At 36.5% G+C, this 21,441-nt stretch overlaps 1 protein-coding gene across 3 annotated transcripts in view; it reads left to right on the forward strand.

The window, feature by feature from the left end:
* Positions 1-21,441, forward strand: part of UVRAG (UV radiation resistance associated) — a 323,849-nt gene that overhangs the window by 127,769 nt on the left and 174,639 nt on the right. For all 3 annotated transcript variants that reach the window (XM_022593856.2, XM_022593855.2, XM_089915322.1), the window contains one exon: positions 14,953-15,058. In XM_022593856.2, the coding sequence (XP_022449564.1) occupies positions 14,953-15,058 (106 nt within the window). The remainder of the gene's footprint in view (positions 1-14,952; positions 15,059-21,441) is intronic.

The raw sequence follows: 21,441 nt of genomic DNA on the forward strand, positions 1-21,441 counted from the left end.
TGACATGTTTGGTGCCTCAGCTGGGATGGCTAGAACAGTGGAGACTGGCCAGCCGTCTCTATCTCCAAATACTTCTCTACATGGCCAGCTTCCTCACATATGGCATTCTCAGGGTAGTTGGATTTCTTACATGGAACCTGGTTTGCCCCAGAGTGAGTGTTTAGAGAGAGGAAGTAGAAGTTAAGGGCTGTCCCTAAAACTAGCACAGGGTCACTCCTGCCATATTCTATTTGTCGAAGCAGTCACAGAGCCTGCCCAGATTCAAGAAGTAGAGAAATAGATTCTGCCTCTTGGTGGGAAAATATTAAGTCCACACTGCAGAAGACCATCTAGGATGGGAGATATTATTGTGGTCGTATATGGAAAATTCAGTTTGCCACAGAGGGCATCCTTGGTATTCTGACATTTCACCATTCATTATAAGTTGGAGTTTTCTGATAGATTCCTCTTATCAAACAAGAAAGTTTCTATGCCTAGTATAACTAAGGATTTTTCTCATGAACAAGTTTAGTGTTTCTCCTTTGTACTATTAGTGCAGTGAATTACACAGACTTGATGTTAAATGATGTTAAACCATCTGTATAATCCTGCGATAAATTTTACTTGCTTGTGATGTATTTATTAATACAGCACTGGCTTAGATTTGCTAATATTTTATATTTTACAGTTTTTTATAAGTGAGGCAGACATGTAGTTTTATTTTTGTGTGTGCTGTTCAGGTTCAAATCAAAACTCATAAGGGTTACACTAGCCTAAAATGAATTGAGAAGCTGTCTGTATTTTCTCATGATTTAAGACAATTTATGTAATTTAGATTTAGGTGGTAGCTCTCACCTATAAAACGATCAGGATCTGCAGTCCCTCTACCCCCACAAGGTATTACCCTTCGGTTACCTTTCTGATTTCTTTGTGGTTATTAATCTACTCAGGTTTTTAATCTCTTGTTGAGAAAACTTGGTAATTAATAGTTTTCTAGAAAATCATTTACCTTTTCTGTTCTTTTTAGTTTATTGGCATAAAGTCATGTATAGTATTACTTTTAAGTTTTAAAACCTTGTCCATATCCTAGTTTGTACTCTTTCTTGTTTCTAATTCTGAAGTACTTTTTATGTACTTCCTCAAGTATGTTTATTGTACAATGAATATATTTTAAATTAAACTTGCATTAGCACACGGATGGTATTATGAAAAAATCTGAGAATGATTTATCCTACTCTTGTGCCAACTGTGGTTCTTCTTGCCTGAAGTGAGTTTTTGAAATGTAAATTGGAAATTCAAAGAGTTGATTATCGTTTTATAACTTTTGCTTTCTCAGTGCTGTTTGTTAGCTTTTTTTTTTTTTTTTTTTTTTTGCGGTACGCGGGCCTCTCACTGTTGTGGCTTCCCCGTTGCGGAGCACGGGCTCCGGAAGCGCAGGCTCAGCGGGCATGGCTCACGGGCCTAGCCGCTCTGCAGCATGTGGGATCTTCCCGGACCGGGACACGAACCCGTGTCCCCTGCATCGGCAGGCGGACTCTCAACCACTGTGCCACCAGGAAAGCCCTGTTTGTTAGCTTTTGAGGACACATCTTGGTTAGACCTGACACACTCATTATCACATGCTTTCACACCACCTACTGTCTCCTCAATTTCATAAGTAGCAGTAGTGTTCTGTCTTATTTGATGCCATTACCATGATACTGTGTATTCTTCTCAACTATGTGCATGGTCTAGACAGAGGAATGTAGAAGCAGGCTTTAGGGTAAACTTCTGATCTTTTGGGAAACTGTCATATTTAGTAAACCCGTCAACGAGTATTTGAGTGATTCCCATGTGTCCAAGATTGCTGTAGGTGTTATGAAGATACAAAAGATTTCTCAGGCATTCCAAATCCACAGCAGTTTGGCTCTGATCAACCTTCCCAGACTCAATGACATTCTCTCATGTGCCCTTTGCTTTAGCACACTACCTACTTCCTATTTTGAACATGCAAGGCACTCTGCTCCCTTAATGACTTTGAAAAGCTATTCCCAATACCCTAAATGACTATTCTCCTGCATACAATTGTCAGAATCCTACCCTTCCTTCAAATTGAAGCTTAAATCCCTTCCCCTTAATAAGCTTTTCCCAAGAACAAGTTATCTCAGACTGATGTGTCCATTTTGAAAGGGTAAGTAGATTTGTAGATCCAGATAATAACTCTAGTAAGGCCTTTGGCAAGCTATGACTGAAAGCTTGGGGAGCACGATAAGAAGGATAAGCTAGATGATAGTAAAGATAGGAAGATTTATAACTGCTTAATAACTTACCAACCTAGAGGGAAATTTCTAATGGCATGGCATAGGGCTCTGTTTTTTTATCTAGTCTTGTTCAGCATGTTCATTTATTCAGTTATTTACTCACCATATGTTTATTGAGTACTGCATGTTGGAAACTGTGCAATATGCTGGGGATATAATGGCAAACAAGGGAGACATAGTTCTACCCTTTACGATATTACAGTCTAAGCATTAGAACAAAGGTATAGAAACTTAAGCAAAGCTTAAAAACTTAGAAAGCTAATGAAATGATAGTGTGGAGCTTCTAGAGGTGGTGATTACTTTGTATAACAGAATCAGTATATAAGATGATCTCTGGGGACTGGAAAGGTAGAATATATATTCAGCCCATCTTTAATTTCAAGTTGGAATTTAACTGGGATAAATTAAGTTCCCAAACCAATTGTATAAGAAGAGGAAGGCTTGACATATGGACACAGCCTGAGTGAAAAAAAGACGTAGAACCTTTAGTCAGTAGTCAAGTCAGTGTTAATAATCAGTGGAATGTGACTCTCAGAAAAAAATCAGGCTCTGTTGACAGACATGTAGTATCTAGAATGAGAAGTAATAGATCTTCCCAGCAGACCCATCTGCATCGCTGTGTTCATTTATAAAAATCACTCTGTAAGAGGGATTTCAACAATCAGAAATTTGTACTCTAATATTAATGTGATTTGCAAACTTTAAAAAAACTTTCTCAAGGCAGTTTTCCAGGAATTTTTCTATGCTTGATACACTTATAAGAAAACATGAGTAAATTTATCAGTCAACAAGTATTTCATAGAATCTGAGGAAAACAGAATCAGAAGAAATCTTAAAATAGTCATCTGTTGTTTATCATCTACTGTGCTTTCAAGGTCTAAGAGGAAGGGTGAGATAGGCCCCTCCCTAGTCCTGAGGGATGGAAGGGAAGCTGTGTGTGTACTGAAGGTCTGTACCAGAACTGTGGGGAAGCTCAAGAGCACAAACACTAAGATATAGCTCTAGGTTTTCAAGGAGTATGGAATCTAGTGCTGGAGAGAGGCAGTGAACAGATGATCAGAGCATGACGTGAACTCTAGACAGAGCCATCCTCCCAGGGTTATTGAGGAGGACCACACAACTCAGTTAAGGGGTAGCCTTATCAAATATTATCTATTTCTGGACTTCTACTTGAATTCTTCCTCTTCCAAAAAGGAATTTCTGGGTCGTTTTGTACTGGGAAGTACCCTAGTCTTTTCACACTGCAGCCCAAATAGTCTTAAATTTAAAACATATATTCGGTCAGGTCTCCCACTTTAAACTTTATCCCATTACCTTGGGAATAAAACTCCTTAGCCTGATATACTAAGTCTTCATAATCTGACCTCTGTCTACCTTTACACCCTCATCTCTTGCCATCCTCTCGCATATGAGAGGATGCTCCAGCCTTGCTGGAGCCTTGTGCTCCTGTGTTCCAGCCTTGCTAAAGGCTTGCAGTTCTTGAAAATGTTGTGCAATATTTTTTCTCTGTTTTTGTATTTGCTTCTCCTTTTGTCTGAAATATCTTTCTTCTTTTTTACCTAGTTAATTCTACTCTTACTTTTAATATCAGCTTAGTTTTTACTTCTTCCTAGAAGACTTTACTTCCACTTGATACTACCCCTAAAATAGAAGTCTGTCCTTTATGCTCAGCTATTACCCTGTATGTACCTCTATCATAGTATTACACTATTATAATTTTTTACACACCCATTTCTCCACAATGTTTGTGCATTTATGAATATAAGATGTACATCTCTGGTCTCTGTATTTCCATTGCCTAACACAGGGCATGGGCTCACTGTGTTAAGGCATTTAGGCACTTAAGTGTTTGTTGCATGAATATGTAAATAAATTGTCTGTTTCTGGAGAGATAGACTGTCTCCAATGACTTTTCTCTCAACACCAGGCTCAGTATTAGCAACATGGAAAGTGCTTAGTGTGAAGATAGGATGAATGAATAAATTAAAATGTGTGTTGATTATTATCAGATAAAGGATTAGACTAAAGATTTATAAAGTACAGATATTATCTTGACTAATGTGATAATGTGCTCTGTAAATGAATAATGAAGAGATGATATTTGAGCTGGCCTTGAAAGCAAGGTAGTCAAGATTTGGATTGGAAGAGAGTATTAGTTTTCTGTCGATGGATAATAAATTACCATAAATTTAGTGGCTTAAGACAATACTCATGTATTATTTTGTGGTTTCTTTAGGTCAGAAGTTTGGAGCACTGTGATGATTCATGACTATTGTGGTGTCTAGATTTATTTGACTAGAATTCTAAAAAAATATATTGAAAATTGTATTTAGTGTGGAAAAAATTATAGGTCATAGCCTTTTCAGTCACCAGAAAAACCCTTTTATCATTGATGGAAGGTATTATAAACATGACTAGAAGTACATATATGTTAACTACCTTTATTTAATTTGTTTTTTTAAGTAATTTAATATTTATTTATTTATTTATTTTTGGCTGGGTTGGGTCTTCGTTGCTATGCGCAGATTTTCTCTAGCTGCAGTGAGCGAGGGCTACTCTTCCTTGCGGTGCACGGGCTTCTCATTGTGGTGGCTTCTCTTGTTGCGGAGCACGGGCTCTAGGTGCACGGGCTTCAGTAGTTGTGGCACGTGGGCTCAGTAGTTGTGGCTTGCGGGCTGTAGAGCGCAGGCTCAGTAGTTGTGGCACACGGGCTTAGTTACTCCACGGCATGTGGGATCTTCCCGGACCAGGCCTCAAACTCGTGTTCCCTGCATTGGCAGGCGGATTCTTAACCACTGCGCCACCAGGAAAGTCCTGTTAACTACCTTTAGATGTATTACCTAATGAAAGGCATTGTATAGTTAATAAAACACTAGCTATTAACACTAGCTATTATTTAGAGCCTAGAGTAAAATATTTCATGTCTATCAATCAGAGATGAAGAAAGGTAAAGTGGTTAGGCCTAGCTATATTATACAACACTAGTCTTTTAAATTATAAGTTTGTAGATTGTGATATTTCTATAGTTGTCTCTAAGGGGATTTAATCACAGACGTGTATTAGAGACTTTGCAATGTAAAGAGAACTTGTTTACTATCTCTCTTAGCCTGTGAGAAGAGAAACCTGGAGTACTGGACTGTGTTGCTGGTAGGACAAAGTCTTTAGTTTTTATATTCTGTTTCCCAGTCTAGAAAGATTGTTGACATGTTGCAACAGGCATAGTGATGTAGGTGATATCAGACTATGGACACAGCTCTATAAGGCAGGCATTCTGGAGACCGGGCAGATAAGCTACAATTAGTACTGACCAAATGATGAACAGGGTTACCTGTGGTACTGAGTAGAGATTGGAATTGAGAAGAGCAAGAGTTGAAGCTTAGAAACCAGTTAGGAGGCTACTGGTTAGATAGAAGATGATGGTGGCAGTAGTTATAGAGAGAGGTGAAAAGATTTGAAACAGTTTTAATCAAGTCCTTGTTGCTAAATCTGTAGATACTGTCCAGGCCTCAGGTTACTTGATTTTATGACAGTGATTATTATTTCCTTGAGACATTCTGTTCCTTTGACTGCTGTAACACCACCTCTCCCAGCTGCCCTTCTACTTCTCTGGAATTCTGGGTCCGAATTTTTTGCAGCTTTTATTTCTTTATTTCTAATCCGTTAAAAATTGATTTTCCTCGGAATTCTGTTCTAGGCTCTGTTCTCTCTCATTCTCACAGTCTTCCAGAATGATGTCATTACTTTCATAGCATTAATAACCATCTGTGTGCTAATGATTGCCATATTTTTATCTCCGGCCAAGATCTGTCTCCTAAGCTCCAGATCCTTGTATTCAACCCATACTCAACACCTCCTCTCGGATGTTGCACAGGCGCCTCAAACTGAAAGCAGAACTTTCTTCTCAAACTGCTCATCCCTGTTCACCCTTTCAATAAATGACATCACCATTTTCCTGGTTCCCCAAGCCATACACCTGTGATCATTTTTTTCTTTTTCTTTTGCAGTACAATTCATACAACATAAAATTAAGAGAATGTAAATGTATATAGTCTGATGAGTTTTGACAGATATACACACCCACATTGTCATCATTCCATGAAGATACAGGATATTTTTCACTCTCCAGAAAGTTCCCTCATACCGCTTTGCCAGTCATTCTTACACCCTTGTCTCCACCCCTGGCTGAGTCAAGCACTTTTCTTATTGCCTCCTCATTTATTAGCTTTTCCTGTTCTTGAACTTCTTATAAATGGAACCATACGGTATACTCTTTTGTTCAGCATACTTTTGAAACTTATCCATATTGTAGTATAGATCAGTAGTTTGTTCCTTTTTATTGCTGTGAGTGGTTTTTCTATGAATATACCACAATTTGCTTATGCATTATCTTGTTGATGGACATTTGAGTTGTTTACCCTGTGCTATAGAGTAGGTCCTCGTTTTTTTTGTGTATAGAGTGTGTATCTCTTAATCCCAAATTCCAAATTTATCCCCTCCCCTTTAGTAACCGTAAGTGTGTTTTCTATGTCTTCAAGTCTGTTTCTGTTTTTGTAAATAAGTTCATTTGTATCTTTTTTTTTAGATTCCACATATAAGTGGTATCATATGATATTTGTCTTTCTCTGTCTGATTTACTTCACTTAGTATGATAATCTCTAGGTCCATAGCATTATTCATTCTTTTTTACGGCTGAGAAATTTTCCATTGTATTTATTGTATTTACGTACCACATCTTCTTAATTAAATTAAATTAATTAATTAATTTATTTTGGTTTGCATTGGGTCTTTGTTGCTGCACACGGGCTTTCTCTAGTTGCGGTGAGCGGGGGCTACTCTTCGTTGCAGTGTGCTGGCTTCTCACTGCAGTGGTTTCTCTTGTTGCGCAGCCCAGGCTTTAGGCGCGTGGGCTTCAGTAGTTGTGGCTCGCGGACCCTAGAGCACAGGCTCAGTAGTTGTGGCACACGGGCTTAGTTGCTCTGTGGCATGTGGGATCTTCCCAGGCCAGGGATTGAATCCGTGTCCCCTGCATTGGCAGGCGAATTCTCAACCACTGCGCCACCAGGGAAGTCCCAAACACATCTTAATCCATTCATCTGTCCTAGGTTGCTTCTATGTCTTGGCTATTGTAAGCAGTGCTTCTAAGAATACTGGGGTGCATGTATCTTTTCAAATTTGAATTTTCTCTGGGTATATGCCCAGGAGTGGGATTGGTGGAGTATATGGCAACTCTGTTTTTAGTTTTTTAAGGAACCTCCATACCGTTCTCCATAGTGGCTGTACCAATTTACATTCCCACCAACAGTGTAGGAGGGTTACCTTTTCTCCACACCATCTCCAGGAGTTGTTTACACTTTTTGACTGTTATAAATAAAGTTGCTAAGAATATCTTTCCAAAAGACTTTTGTGAGGGGTTGGAGGAGGGGGATTTGGATGAAGGTGGTCAAAAAGTACAAACTTTCAGTTAGAAAGATAAATAAATACTAGGGGTGTGATGTACAATATGATTAATATAATGAACACCACTGTATTATTATATATGGAAGTTGTTAAGAGAGTAAATCCTAAGAGTTCTCATTGCAAGGGAAAAAAATTTTTCTTATTCTTTTATTTTGTGTCTATATGAGATGATGGATGTTCACCAAACAGTGCTGTCTGCCAATTATATTTCAATAAAACTGGAAGAAAAAGAAGTCTCTTGTGGTCACATGCTTTCATTTCTCTTATACCTAAGAGTGGAGCTTCCTGCTCATATGATAGGTGTATATTTAATTCATTAGAAATTACCAGTTTCCAGAGTAGTTATACAATTTTAGAATCCCACCAACAGTGTTTGAAAGTTCCAATTGCTCTACTCTTTGACATCACTTGGTATTGTTTTGTAAATTCTAGCCATTAATAGTAGGTTTGTACTGGTGTATCATTTTGATTTTAATTTTTAATTCTTTGATGACTAATGATATTGAGCAGCATTTTATGTGCTTATCGGCCATTCTTTTTTTTTTTTTTTTCTTTTTTTGGTATGCGAGCCTCTCACTGTTGCGGCCTCTCCCGTTGCGGAGCACAGGCTCCTGACGCGCAGGCCAGCGGCCATGGCTCACGGGCCCAGCTGCTCCGCGGCACATGGGATCCTCCGAGACCGGGGCACGAATCCATGTCCCCTGCATCGGCAGGCAGACTCTCAACCACCGCGCCACCAGGGAAGCCCTGTCGGCCATTCTTGTATCTTCTTTTGTGAAGTGTTTGTTCAGATATTTTGCCCTTTTTTTACTTATTGGGTTGTTTGGTTTTTATTGTTAAGTTGAGGAATTCTTTGTACACATTAGAAATACAAGTCCTTTGTCAGATATATATATATAAATATTTTGTCTCACTCTCTGCCTAGATTTTTCATTCTCTCAAGAATGTCTTTTGATGAGAGTTTTAAATTTTGATAAAGTATGCTATATCAGGTTTTTATTTTATGGATAATACTTTTTGTGTCCTATTTAGGAAATCTTTGCCTAACCCAAGGTCATGAATATACTTTCCTACATGTTATTTTAGAGGCTTAATAGTTTTAGCATTTACATTTAAGTCTTTGATCATTTCAAATTAATTTTTATGTATGATGTGAGATAGAGTTTAAGGTGCATTTTTTCCCCATATTGATATCCAGTTTATTTTAGTGTCGTTTGTTGACAAAGCTTTTCTTTCCCTAATCACAATATAAATTGATTGAATAGGTCTATGTCTATATCCTGATTTCTCTTTCATCAATCTATTTGTTTAGCCTTATGCAACTACTACTGCGTTACAAACTAGCTTTATGATGAGTCATAAAATCTGGTAGTGTAAGCCTCCCAGCTTTGTTCTTTAACATTTTCTTGGCTATTCTAGGACTTTTATATTTCCATATCAATTTTCGAGTCAGCTTGTCAATTAAAAAAAAGAGACTGCTAGGCTTTTGGTTGGGATTAATTGACTCTAGATAAATTTAGGGGGAGACTTGACTTCTTAACCTCCAATCCATGAAATAGTACATGACTCCATTTGTTTAGGTTGTTTTTAAATTTCTCTTAGCAGTGTTTTCTAGTTTTCAGTGTACAGGTCTTTCACATCTTTCACATCTAGTTATTTGATGATACTATATAAAAACACCAATTGATTTTTGTGAATTAACCTGGAATCTTGCAATGTTGCTAAGTTTATTATTAGTTTGATTATAGATTAAAACATTTTTTTCTATGTACACAATCATATAGCATCTGTGAGTAGACATTTTTGCTTCTTCCTTTCCTGTATTTATGATTTTTTAAAATTGCCTTATTACAATGGCTTGGATCTTGAGTACAGCGTTGAATAGAGTAATGAAAGTAGACATCTTTTCTTATCCTTGATCTTAAGTATTACCTGCAGAATTTTAGTATAAACCCTTTATCGGATTGAGGAACCTCTCCTTTTTCCTTAGCTTGTTGAGAGATTTTTGTTTTAAATCATTAACAGGTATTGAATTTTATCAAATGCTTTTTTGGGGCATCTTTTGAGATAATATATTTTTTCTCTTTCATTCTGTCACAATTGATTTTCAAATGTTAAATCAACCTTGTACTCCTCAGGTAAATCCACTTCATCAAGATGTGTTATCTTTTTCATATATTGCTAGATTTGATTTGCTAATTTTATTAATGATTTTTGTATTGTCTGTAATTTGCTTTTCTTGTGATGTTTTGGTATCAAGGTTATTCTGGCCTCTTAAAACAAACTGAAAAGTGTTCCTTCTTCTTTGAAAGGTTTTTGTTAAGACTAGTATTTCACCAGTGAAGCAATCTGAATGTAGTTTTTTATGTGAGAAGGTTTTTAATTATAAATTTAGCTTCTCTAACTGATAACAACTATTCGGATTTTCTATTTCATTTGTTTGGTTTGGAAACTTGTGGTTTTTAAGCAACTTAACTATTTCATCTAAGTTGTTAAATTTATTGACATATTGTTCATAATTTCCCTTAATTCCCTTTAAATGTCCATAGGATCTGTGGTGATGTCTTGTCTTGCGTTCTTGATGTTGGTAATTTTCAGGCATCATTTTTTATATGTCCTCTCTAACTTTTCACATCTACATCATCCTTTCTGTTCCTATTTTAATTTAAGACAATGCCTAAACTTTTGCTAGGACTGTTAAAATAACCCTATACTAGCCTTCCTGTTTACAGTCTTGTTTCTCTGTATCCCAGTCACCTAATTACAGGAAGAAAGTGCAAATGTCATTAAATCTTTCTTGGCTTAAAACTTTTTAATGGTTTCCTAATACCTTCAGAATAAAAATCTAAGCTCCTTCATATAGAATACAAACTCATTAATGATAAGGTATCTATTTCTCTCAATAGAATCCTATTTTTTCCTATATATTCTTTTCCCTTTTAATCTCTCCCTGCAAGCCATAGGGAGCTATACTTCACTGACTTTCTAGGTGCTCTAATTTGTTATTCATCATCTTAAAATTGAATGCAGCATTCAGATGTGATACGATCAATACTAAGTAGGCAAAAATTGTTTCCTCACTTCTCCTTTACTGAGATTATTATTAATATCTGATAGGTATGGTCTCAATATTCACTTGACATAATACTTTTTGTTCAGTGTATCTTTACATTCACAGCAATATCTAGCTGCAAAGCATTATTTTTAACCCACTTTCAATTTTACTGTTATCTCAAAACATATTGATCCAATATGCATGAATTTGCTATAACCAGAATACCTATCAGATAGCTAGTTGATCCTCCCCACACCAGTGATGATGAGTTTTATTTCAGCTTGAGGGTGTTAGTGTTGGTTTTGACTAATCACCCAGATGACTGGATGATTTATGTTTCTTTATAGTACCATTTCATAGTTTGCAAAATCAAGAAACATTCCTCTGAAACTGGCTAGCTGGTTTGGAGGTAAGGCAGTTGTTTCTTTTCTTGTCAGCCCTTCACCTCTTCACCCCCAGGGGAATTAGGATGTCCCATGTTATGTTTAAAAGCCTAAACACTTCAAACTTTTATTCTCCTGTTGAGCTTGAAAGGGGGACGTTATTAGCTCTGTCTTGATGTAGCAGGGGCTCTGAAAGTCTATTTGGATAACACTGAAGATTGGAGGAAATGTGACTCTGTCTGTGTGTTTTAAGCCCCTAAGGTAAGATCAGAAAGCGTCTGGGGCAGTGAGAGCCAAATAGTTGAAGTCATACATTAATTATGGTCATGAATCATTTTTATTTTTAGAGTCTTTACCATTTGACAAGGTTGTTTGCATAGTACTCTAGTGAGTTTTAGGCAGCATTTTCCCTCCTTTCAAAGTAACAGGCTATTTTGTTGATTTCTACTTTGGGTTGATAATGCCTATCAAATTAGAATTCTGATAACATTTTTAGTAGAAATTGCTTGTTTCTTGCCAGAGTGAACGGTCTTTAATTTATGTGATTTTTCTTTCGAATATATTTTGAAATTATAGATATAGAAAGCTAGTACGTTAGTCTTTTAGTCTTTCACTGATATCAGTAAAAATCTTGGGACTGTACTTTTATATGCAGGCATTAGTCGACCTTCAGTCAGCAGTATATTTTGAGTGCCTTTGTGCCGCATTCTCTGCTAAGTACTGGGAATGTAAATGAAAAAAATGAGTGTTTTTTTTCTTTTTTCCCAGAATCTAGTAAAGAAATAGACAAGGAAACAGGCAGTTGCTGTAAAATGTGGTTCTGTCATCTTTGTTAGTGTTGTTGTATACGTGATGCTGTGGATCTCCATAGGAAGAAGTGCCTCTACCTGTCTGGAACAGTCGGGAAGGCCTTTGAAGAAGAAGGTATGCTTGAGCTGCCTGTTAGTGGGTTTGGGAGTATACTTATCTGTTAAGAGCGAGTGAAGCTTGTAGTCAGATAGAACAGCTCACTGAAAGGTGCAGAAGGAAGAAATGGCATGACGTGTTTGGGGAGAGTTGTTAGTAGTTCAGCATTGCTGGAATTGCGCGTGCAAAGTAAGCATATCAGAAACGAGGTGGGGACCTCATCACAAAGGTCCTCTCCTTGCTTTTAAATTTCTTTAGCATCACCTTTGTAGGCGAGTATTGCCATCAAGAGAGTGTGTACGAATTCACACCCAGAGCAGGAGGCAATAGGATGGAGGATAATCTCCTCTATTGGATTCCTTTGGAGTCCTGAGGAAGTTGCAGAAGAACTGCTCTCATGAGGAATCTCATAAGATTTGCTCCTTTTTAGATGACCTAAGAAATCCTCAGTAACTATCAGGCAACTTCTGAAAGTGCAGAATATGTCATGAATATTTTTAGTGCAAGGTGCCGTAATAATAATGTTGGCAGAGGTGTTGATGCCATCAACTCCCTGATAAAATTAACTTCCTCATATATAGGATAACTTTCAGTTTAGGACAGTTGACCAGTTTTAAAAATCGGAAGTAAAATTTACATACCGTGAAATACTTAGATTTCAAGTTTAAATTCTGTGTATCCTCCTGTGCGCCTCACCCCAATCAAGACATGGAACATTTCCATCACCTCAGGTAGTTCCTTAGTTCGCCTTGCTCTCTACCAGTCAGTCCTGCCTCACCCAGGCAGCTAGCCACTCTTGATTTCTGTCACCATACATTGCTTTTACCTGTTCTTGAACTTTGTTTACATGGAATCATATAGTATGTACTTTTTCGTTCCTGGCTTTTTTCACTCAGCATAATGTTTTTTTGAGATTCATTCATATTGTTGTGTATATCAGTGTTGTGTTCCTTTTTATTGCCGAGTAGAATTTCGCTGTATGAATGTACCACAATTTGCTTATTAATTCTCCTGTTTGATGGACGTTTGGATTGTTTTCTATGAACGTTCTTATACATATCTTCTTGTGGACGTGTTTTTGTATTTCTTGAGTAAATGGTAAGGAGTAGAAATACTGGGTCATAGGTTAGATGTATGTATAACTTTACAAGAAACAGTTTTCCAAAGTGATGATACTGTTTTATACTTTTATCACCGATGCATGCAAGTTTCAGTTGCTGCACATCCTTGCTAGCATCAGGTGTTGTCATTTTAATTTTAGTTATTCTAACAAGTGTGAAATGCTGTCTCATTACGATTTTAATTTTCATTACCATGATGACTAAGATTTTGAGCACCTTTTCCTATGCTTATTGACCTTTCTTATATCTTCTTTTGTGAAGTGTTTCACTCTTCTGCCCATTTTTAATTGGGTTGTCTCTTTGTTCTTGGTTTGTATGAGTTCTTTATATACTCCAGGCACAGTACTTTGTCGAATTAATGTTTTACAAATATTTTCTCCCAGTCCATGGACTGCTTTTATATTTTCTTAACAACATCTTTAGATGAAAAGACATTTTTTATTTCGGCAGTGACTAATTTATCCATTTTTAATTTTAAGGTTAGTGCTTTTTGTGTCTTCTCTAAGAAATATTTGCCTACCCCAAGGTTGCAAAAGATTCTGTGTTTTCCTCTACAGATTTATGACTCTAGCTTTTATGTTTACTATGATCTCCTTGAATTAATTTTTTTTCTGCTGTGAGGTAGGGAATGAGATTCATTCCCTATCTCACGGCAACTGTGTTTACCCACTGTTCCAGCACCATTTGTTTAAAAAACTTTCCTTTTTCCATTAATTTGCCTAGGTTCCTTTGTCCAAAATCAGTTGGCCATATATATGTAGGTCTGTTTCTATACTCTTTATTCTGTTCCATTGATCTGTTTTTTGATCCTTTTGCCAGTACCAGATTGTTTTGATTACGTAGCTTTATAAAAAAGGAAGTCTTGAAATCTGGCAGATTTAAAGATTGGTTTATCTCTTCTAGATTCTTTGTTTTTCTGTATAATTTATAGTATCAACTTCTTAATTTCTACAAAAAGAAGCACACATACACACAAAAACAAAGCCTGTTGGGATTGGGATTGTGACTGTGAAATTATTGACCCATATATAGAAATATAACTGAGTGTTTGTTGACCTTGTATCCTGTGACATTATTAGTTCTAGTAGTTGTTTTGTGGATTCCTAATGATTTTCTACATGAAAATCATGTTACCTGTGAATAAAGACAATTTGACCATTTTTAGTATGTACATGTATACAAAATATATAAGCTATACTTGAAGACAAAGAGACAAAGAAAAACACAAACCCATAATTAAAGCAAAAAAGAAAACTAGTTAATTTTTTCAGTGCTCCTTGTTTCAAAGGGGCTGCTGCTTTAATTCAGTCTTCTTAACTTGGGATTATTGTTAATTTTTTTTTTCTTTGTGGATACCCAACAAGTAATAGCCTTCATAGCAGTGGGTTTTTTTGGTGACTTTAGTAATGTAGCTAATTTCTCTGGGCCTCAGTTTCCCACCTGTAGAATGATAGGGTTCAGTCAGATTATTTTCTAAGGTCTCTTTCAGATTCCTGTGAGTTCTTCATTTTAGCTCTCAATACATCACAGACAGTCAGATGGGTATAGAAAGGGTGTTTTTAGAACATATCGTGACTCTTGTCATTTCCTTGTTGTAAATATGCTAGAGAATTGTGAAATCATCAGTTGAGTTCATTATTAATTCTCTTTATCCTGGAAACTTTGTCCTCATTTTGTTCCATTTATGCCCGTGGCTCTGTGTTGAGTTTATAGTTAACTCACTTAAATTTTTCTACAACTTTTATTTCTAGGCTTCATAGAGCCCAGTGTGCAATTAAACAGACTCAGGTAACTGTTCAGAAAATTGGAAAGGAAATTGAAGAAAAACTAAGACTCACATCTACAAGCAATGAGCTGGTAGGTTTTTATATATTAACCTATTTAAATTCCTTGATTTCTAAATGTGATCACCGTATTCTTCTTGTATTTATTTCCCTCTTTTTTCCCCAAAAAAACTTCAGGTAGTTTTTTCTTTCTTTTTATTTTTTCCTCTTAATGTTTCACTGAGACTTCTGTTGGCATTTAAATGTTATAAATAAACTTTCCCATCTGCTAATAGTGTAACATACAAAGTGCCTGCCTTTTTATGCTAGTTGAAACTTTAGATTACATACAATTACTTAGAAGATAATCAAAAGCTATTTTATTAATATCTTATAAATGTGAACTCTAGACATAAACTGTATAGTGAATGAAAAATAGCTGCCAGAAGAAAAAAAATAATAAACTGTAGATACTGATCTGCTTTTAAAAGATGAATTTAAAATTATTTGGATTGAATTTAATAGGTTAGTTTATGGACAGTGTTCTCTTTGGGGAAAGACTCTTTTAATGAGGTATTTCCAAAGAAATAGAAATTCCAATCCAAATGGACAGATTTAAGATATTAGTATAATTTTGGGGTTGCTTTATATTCTTCCTAGCGGGGAAAAATATATTAATTTTGGAACGAAGATTCTGTCTTTTTAAGCAGAATAGTGTGTATAACTAATAACTGGAACTTTTCTCAAAATGAAGTCACAGTGCTAATGATAGCTTTTGATGAAATTTGTGCTATAGATAATGATACTTAAAACTCAAATCCTCAAATTAAGTCCGAAGTGAAAAATTTTAAGTATTTGTTTGCACAAACTCGATACCATAGATAGGCAGTATCTTCTAGCTGTCGTTCACAGCACTGTCAACTTGGCAGAAGGTCTTTATGTCCCCAAACAAAAGTTCCATTATCTGTAAGATTTGTCTGAGATAATAATTCAGTGGATGAACTATAGAAAGCAACATTGCAATTAACCTATACAGACTTCTCTCTCGTGGAATTTGAAATTAATGGATGATAAAGTATTTAATCTATATAAAACTGCTGACTTTGACCTATAAATGGCAGTGTCATATAGTTCAGTCTAATATGTAAAATGGCTAGTGCTGTACCTGGCACATAGCAGGCGTACAAAATATGGTAGCTGCAATAACTATGGTAGTGACACTTTTTATTCATACGACTTTTCACACCTGTGGAAAATCTTCCACTTTGGAGAAGCTATTAAACCACCTCCTTTTGTAACTTAGGTCCAGTAAAGGACCAAGCTCCAGGCCACAGATATATTGGAGGAGGAGAAAAAATAGCTAATTTTAATCCTTTCTGTAGTGTACAAAAATACCACATTTTTAGAGCCTTTGGGGAGAAACTGCTAGGTTTTTTCTTATTTTCCTCTCTCAAGGCAAGACTGGGAAATTACTTATTTCATTAAGTGACAGCATATGTTTTGTCTCAGTATGGAAAAATGTATGTTTAATCCTATTTTTCTAAAATATAAGTGGTGACACGCAGAGCAAGGTGATAGAATGTATGAGTTTAAAGAGGTCAAGTTCAGAGGTTCACTGTGTGTTTTTATGCGGCCTAGTCAACATATAAGAAAATCACTGGATTTTTGAACTGAAAGTGAACCTAGAAATCTAGTTCCCTTATAACCTCACTTAAAACCACACTCCCTTCAGTACCTTCTGTCCCCTTCCCTGTTTTGTTTTTCTCCATAGTATTTATTACCCTTTAACATGCTATACACTTCACATACGTATTTTATTTGTCTGTCTCTCTAAACTCTGTGAGGAGAGGGATTTTTGTCTATTTTTTTTTTCCTCACGGCTGTATTTCCCAGTGTCTAGAAAAGTGTTTGACACACAGTAGGAGCTCAATAAATATTTGATGAATTTAAGGATGAATCTAGTGTAATCTCTTTTTAAAATAACAGGAAAATGAGACCTAAAGAAAGTAAGCAACTTTCCCATGATCATTGACAAATGGAGACAGAAATGTTGGTTTCCTTGTCTCCTTTCAGAGGGTAATACCAGGTACTTGTTTGTTATCTACTGTAAGGTTTACCTGTAGGAAATTAGAAGCCCTTACTATTATATTTTTTTCTTCATTCCCTTTCCAAATTGGCCCAAGGTCATTATACTTCAACCCAAGCATTTTCAATATATAAGAATTAATTTTAGTCTAAGTATAAATACAGTCAGAAGGCATATTTGATGTGTAAAGAAATCAGATTACCTTCTAAGATCAAATGTAATTAACTGTTTAGAAGAAATGGGGTTCATACTTGATGACTTTCGAAACTTTGACATCTTCTCGTCAATGTCCAACATAATTTTTTGGCATTATGTTTTTTAGGAAATTTCTGCTGTTGTCATTTTGAATTTTTGCTTAAATGTTTTGGATTTTGTCAAATTGCCTTTCCTTGTATCTGTTGAGATAATTTTATGTTTTTCTCTTGTGTTATGATAGTGAAGTACATTGATTGATTTTTGAATGTTCATCCAACTTAGGATTGCTATGGAAAGCCCCTCTTGTTCATGATGAATTATTCTTTTTATGTATATTTCTAGATTCAATGTGCTAAAATTTTGTAAAGGATTTTTGCATCTATATTAAGATGGAATATTGATCTGAAGTTTTGTTTTCTTGCCAGCTCGTTGTTTGGTTTTGTTGGGGTAATGTTGGTCACAACAAGTGAATTGGGAAGTGTTTCCTCTATTTTCTGGAAGAGTAAGTGTACAATTGGAATTATTTCTTAAAGGTTGGTAGAATTTACCTGTGAAGCCATCTGGGCCTTGGTGGGCCCAGATGTGGAGTCGTCTTTGTGGGCTTTGAGTTAGGAATTCAATTCTTTAATAGTTGAGGTGTTACTGAAGTTAGGTGCTTCTTGAGTAGGCTTTGGTTGCTTGTGTCTTTCAGGGATTTGTGCATTTCATTTAAGAGGTAGGTCTTTTTAATTTTAGCTATTGGGTATATAGTGCTTTCTTAGTTTGGTTTATAATTGTATTTCTATTATGATAATTTTTCATATCTTTATTGGTTATCTTTTAAGAGGTGTAATTTTAAATATTTTTGCCCATTAGGAAAAGAAAAACTCTATTTAGATTTACAGAAAACTTGTAAAGGTTGTTCAGAAAGGTTCCATACACCTTTCATCCAGTTTCTTTTAATGTTAACTTCTTGTATAGCCATGTTACATTTGACATGGTACATACAACTTGGTATATCGTCAAACCAGGGAATTAACATTGATACATTACTATTAACTGTGGATTTTATTCAGGTTTCACCAGTGTTTCCACTATGTCATTTTTATTTTACAACAGTTTTAGATTTATAGAATTATTACAAAGATGGTACAGAGAGTTACCCTGTAAACCCCACATCCAGTTTCTCCCATTATTAACATCTTACCTTAGTATGGTACATTTGTCATAATTATTGAACCTGTATTGATAAGTCATCATTAACTAAAGTCCATGCTTTATTCAGATTTCCTTAATTTTTATCTAATGTCCCTTTTCTGTTCCAGGATCTCATCCAGGAAACCATACTGCTTTTAGTAGCTATGCTTCCTTAGACTTTTCTTGGTTGTGAAAATTCCTCAGACTTTGATTTTTTTGATGACTTTTGACAGTTTTAAGGATTACTGGGTCAGCTGTTTTATATAATATCCCTTGATTGGGGTTTGTCTGATGTTTTGTTGTGATTAGACTGGATTCTAATGTCTTTTTTTCTTCCAGTATCCAGTCTAGAACACCACACTGGTTTTAGTCGTCATGACTTCCTAGGCTTCTCTGATCTTTGACAGTTTTTCATTCTTTCCTATTTTTAAATCACTATGACTAATCACTGTTGATAGTAACCTTGATCACTAGGTGAAGGTGATGTCTCCCAGGTTTATGCACTCTAGAGTTCCCTTTCCCTGCTCAATTTTTTGAAAGCCAGATTCTAAGCCCAGCCTCCACTCCAGAGGAGGGGACTGAAGCTCCACCTCCTGGAAGGGAGACTATCTACACACATTATTTGGGTACTTTGTGAGGAAGATTTGTCCCTTCTTCCCTCCACGCATTTTTTTATTCAGTCGTTTAATTATCAGTATGGATTTGTATCTATTTATTTTATACTTTAGGTTACAATCTGATACGATGTTCTTTATTTCCTTGCTTCAACTGTGGCATTGAGAGCTCTCTCAGGATGGGTTCTGTGTCCTTTTGACATGCCCTCATCTCCTTTTTGTTCGTTTGTTTTTTAAAGCAAGCTCTTAATTTCTGGCACTATGTGATCTGGACTCATCAGGTATTTTCCCTGTCTCAGCCCTAGAATCAGCCATTTCTCCTAGGAATCCTGTTCCTTTCATTGAACAATGGAATTTAGAAACAAGATCTGGGCACTAGGTGTGCTTGTTGCTTCTGAGTTGTAAGTGCTTCTAAGCCCTCTCAGTGGACAGAGCTGGTATATACAGGTATCCGTCTCGCTATGTATTAAACTTAACATACATTTATTTATCTATTTTTTGCTGCATTGGCTCTTCGTTGCTGTGCGTGGGCTTGCTCTGGTTGCGGCGAGCGAGGGCTACTCTTCGTAGTGGTGCGTGGGCTTCTCATTGCGGTGGCTTCTCTTGTTTCGGAGCACCGGCTCTAGGTGCGCAGGCTCAGTAGTTGCAGCGTGTGGGCTCAGTAGTTGTGGCTTGTGGGCTCTAGAGTGCAGGCTCAGTAGTTGTGGCACACGGGCTTAGCTGCTCCACGGCATGTGGGATCTTCCCGGACCAGGGCTCGAACCTGCGTCCCCTGCATTGGCAGGCGGATTCTTAACCACTGCGCCACCAGGGAAGTCCCTTCCCTCATTTTTAAATGGGACTTTTGTCTTCTCATGCTGTGGTTAAAGACTGTGTGGGCATGCACGTGTGTGTGTGTGTGTGTGTGTGTGTGTGTGTGTGTGTGTGTGCACGCATTTCTGGATACAAATCCTTTTTCTGATATGTGTGTTGGCAGTATTTTCTTCCAGTCTGTGTCTTGCCTTTTTGTGTTCTTAGTGATGCTTTCTAAAGAGCAAAAGTTTCAAAGTTTGATGAAATCCAGTGTATTTTTTTAATTTATTTTATGGTTAGGGCTTTTTGTGTTCTTTCTAAGAAATCTATGCCTAACCCAAAGTCACGTAAGTTTTCTTCTGTGTTTTGTTTTAGAAATTTTATAGTTTTGGGCTTTACATTTAGATCTATGATCCATCTCAAGTTTTTTTATAAGTGAAGTAACAAACTCCCTTATTATTATAGCTTTGCTGTCTTAAAACCAGATGGGGTAAGCTCTCCAGCTTTGTTCTTTTAAAAAATTCCTGTGGGTTTCTAGGTTCTTTGTATTTACAAGTGAATTTGAGAATGAATTTATCAGTTTCTACCAAAAAAAAAGCCTGCTGGAATTTTGATTAGGATTTATAGATCAATTTGTGGAGAATTGCAGTCTTAACCATATCAAGTTCTCCAATCTATGAACATGGCATATGTCTCTCTTTTTTTCTAATAAATTTATTTATATTTATTTATTTTTGGCCGCGTTGGGTCTTTGTTGCTGCACATGGGCTTTCTCTAGCTGTGGAGAACGGGGGCCACTCTTCACTGCGGTGCGTGGGCTTCTTCCGTTGGGGAGCACGGACTCTAGGCGTGCGGGCTCAGTAGTTGTGGCACGTGGGCTCAGTAGTTGTGGCTCGCGGGCTCTAGAGCATGGGCTCAGTAGTTGTGGCTCACGGACTTAGCTGCTCCGCAACATGTGGGATCCTCCCGGACCAGGGCTCGAACCCATGCCCCCTGCATTGGCAGGCAGATTCTTAACCACTGCACGACCAGGGAAGTCCCGGCATATGTCTCTTTTATTTTGATTTTTTCCTTAATTATCTCACTAATATCTTATAGCTTTCACTGTAGAGGTTCTGGGCATCTTTTATTAGTGTTATTCCTAAGTATTTTATGGGAGGCTTTTTTGTTTGTTTTGGGCATTATTGCAAATGGGATTGTTTTTGAAATTTTGTTTCTCATTTGTTTCCTGCAAGTATATAAGAATACAGTTCATTTTAATTTAGTAATCTTGCATCTTGCAATCTTGTTATATTAACTTTTAAATTCTAGTAGTTATTTTGTAGATTTCTTGGGATTTTCTATATAAACAATCGTACCTGCAAAATTGGAATGCTTTATGCGCTTTAATTTTTCTGCCTTATTTCAGTAGCTAGGGCATACAGTACAATGTTGAATGAAAGTGATAAACATGGAAATCCTTTACTTGTTCCTGATCATAAGGGGAAATCATTCATCCTTTCTCCATTAAATATAATGTTAGCAATGCCTTTTATTGGCTTTAGGAAGTTGCCTCTTATTCCTAGTTTCTGAATTTTATCGTGAATGGGTGTTGAATTTTGTCAGATGCTTTTT

Source organism: Delphinapterus leucas, chromosome 7 (genome assembly GCF_059928025.1).
Source record: "Delphinapterus leucas isolate spDelLeu-1000000601 "Yukka" chromosome 7, BTC_Dleu_Yukka2, whole genome shotgun sequence".
In the NCBI taxonomy this organism is placed as follows: Eukaryota; Metazoa; Chordata; class Mammalia; order Artiodactyla; family Monodontidae; genus Delphinapterus; species Delphinapterus leucas.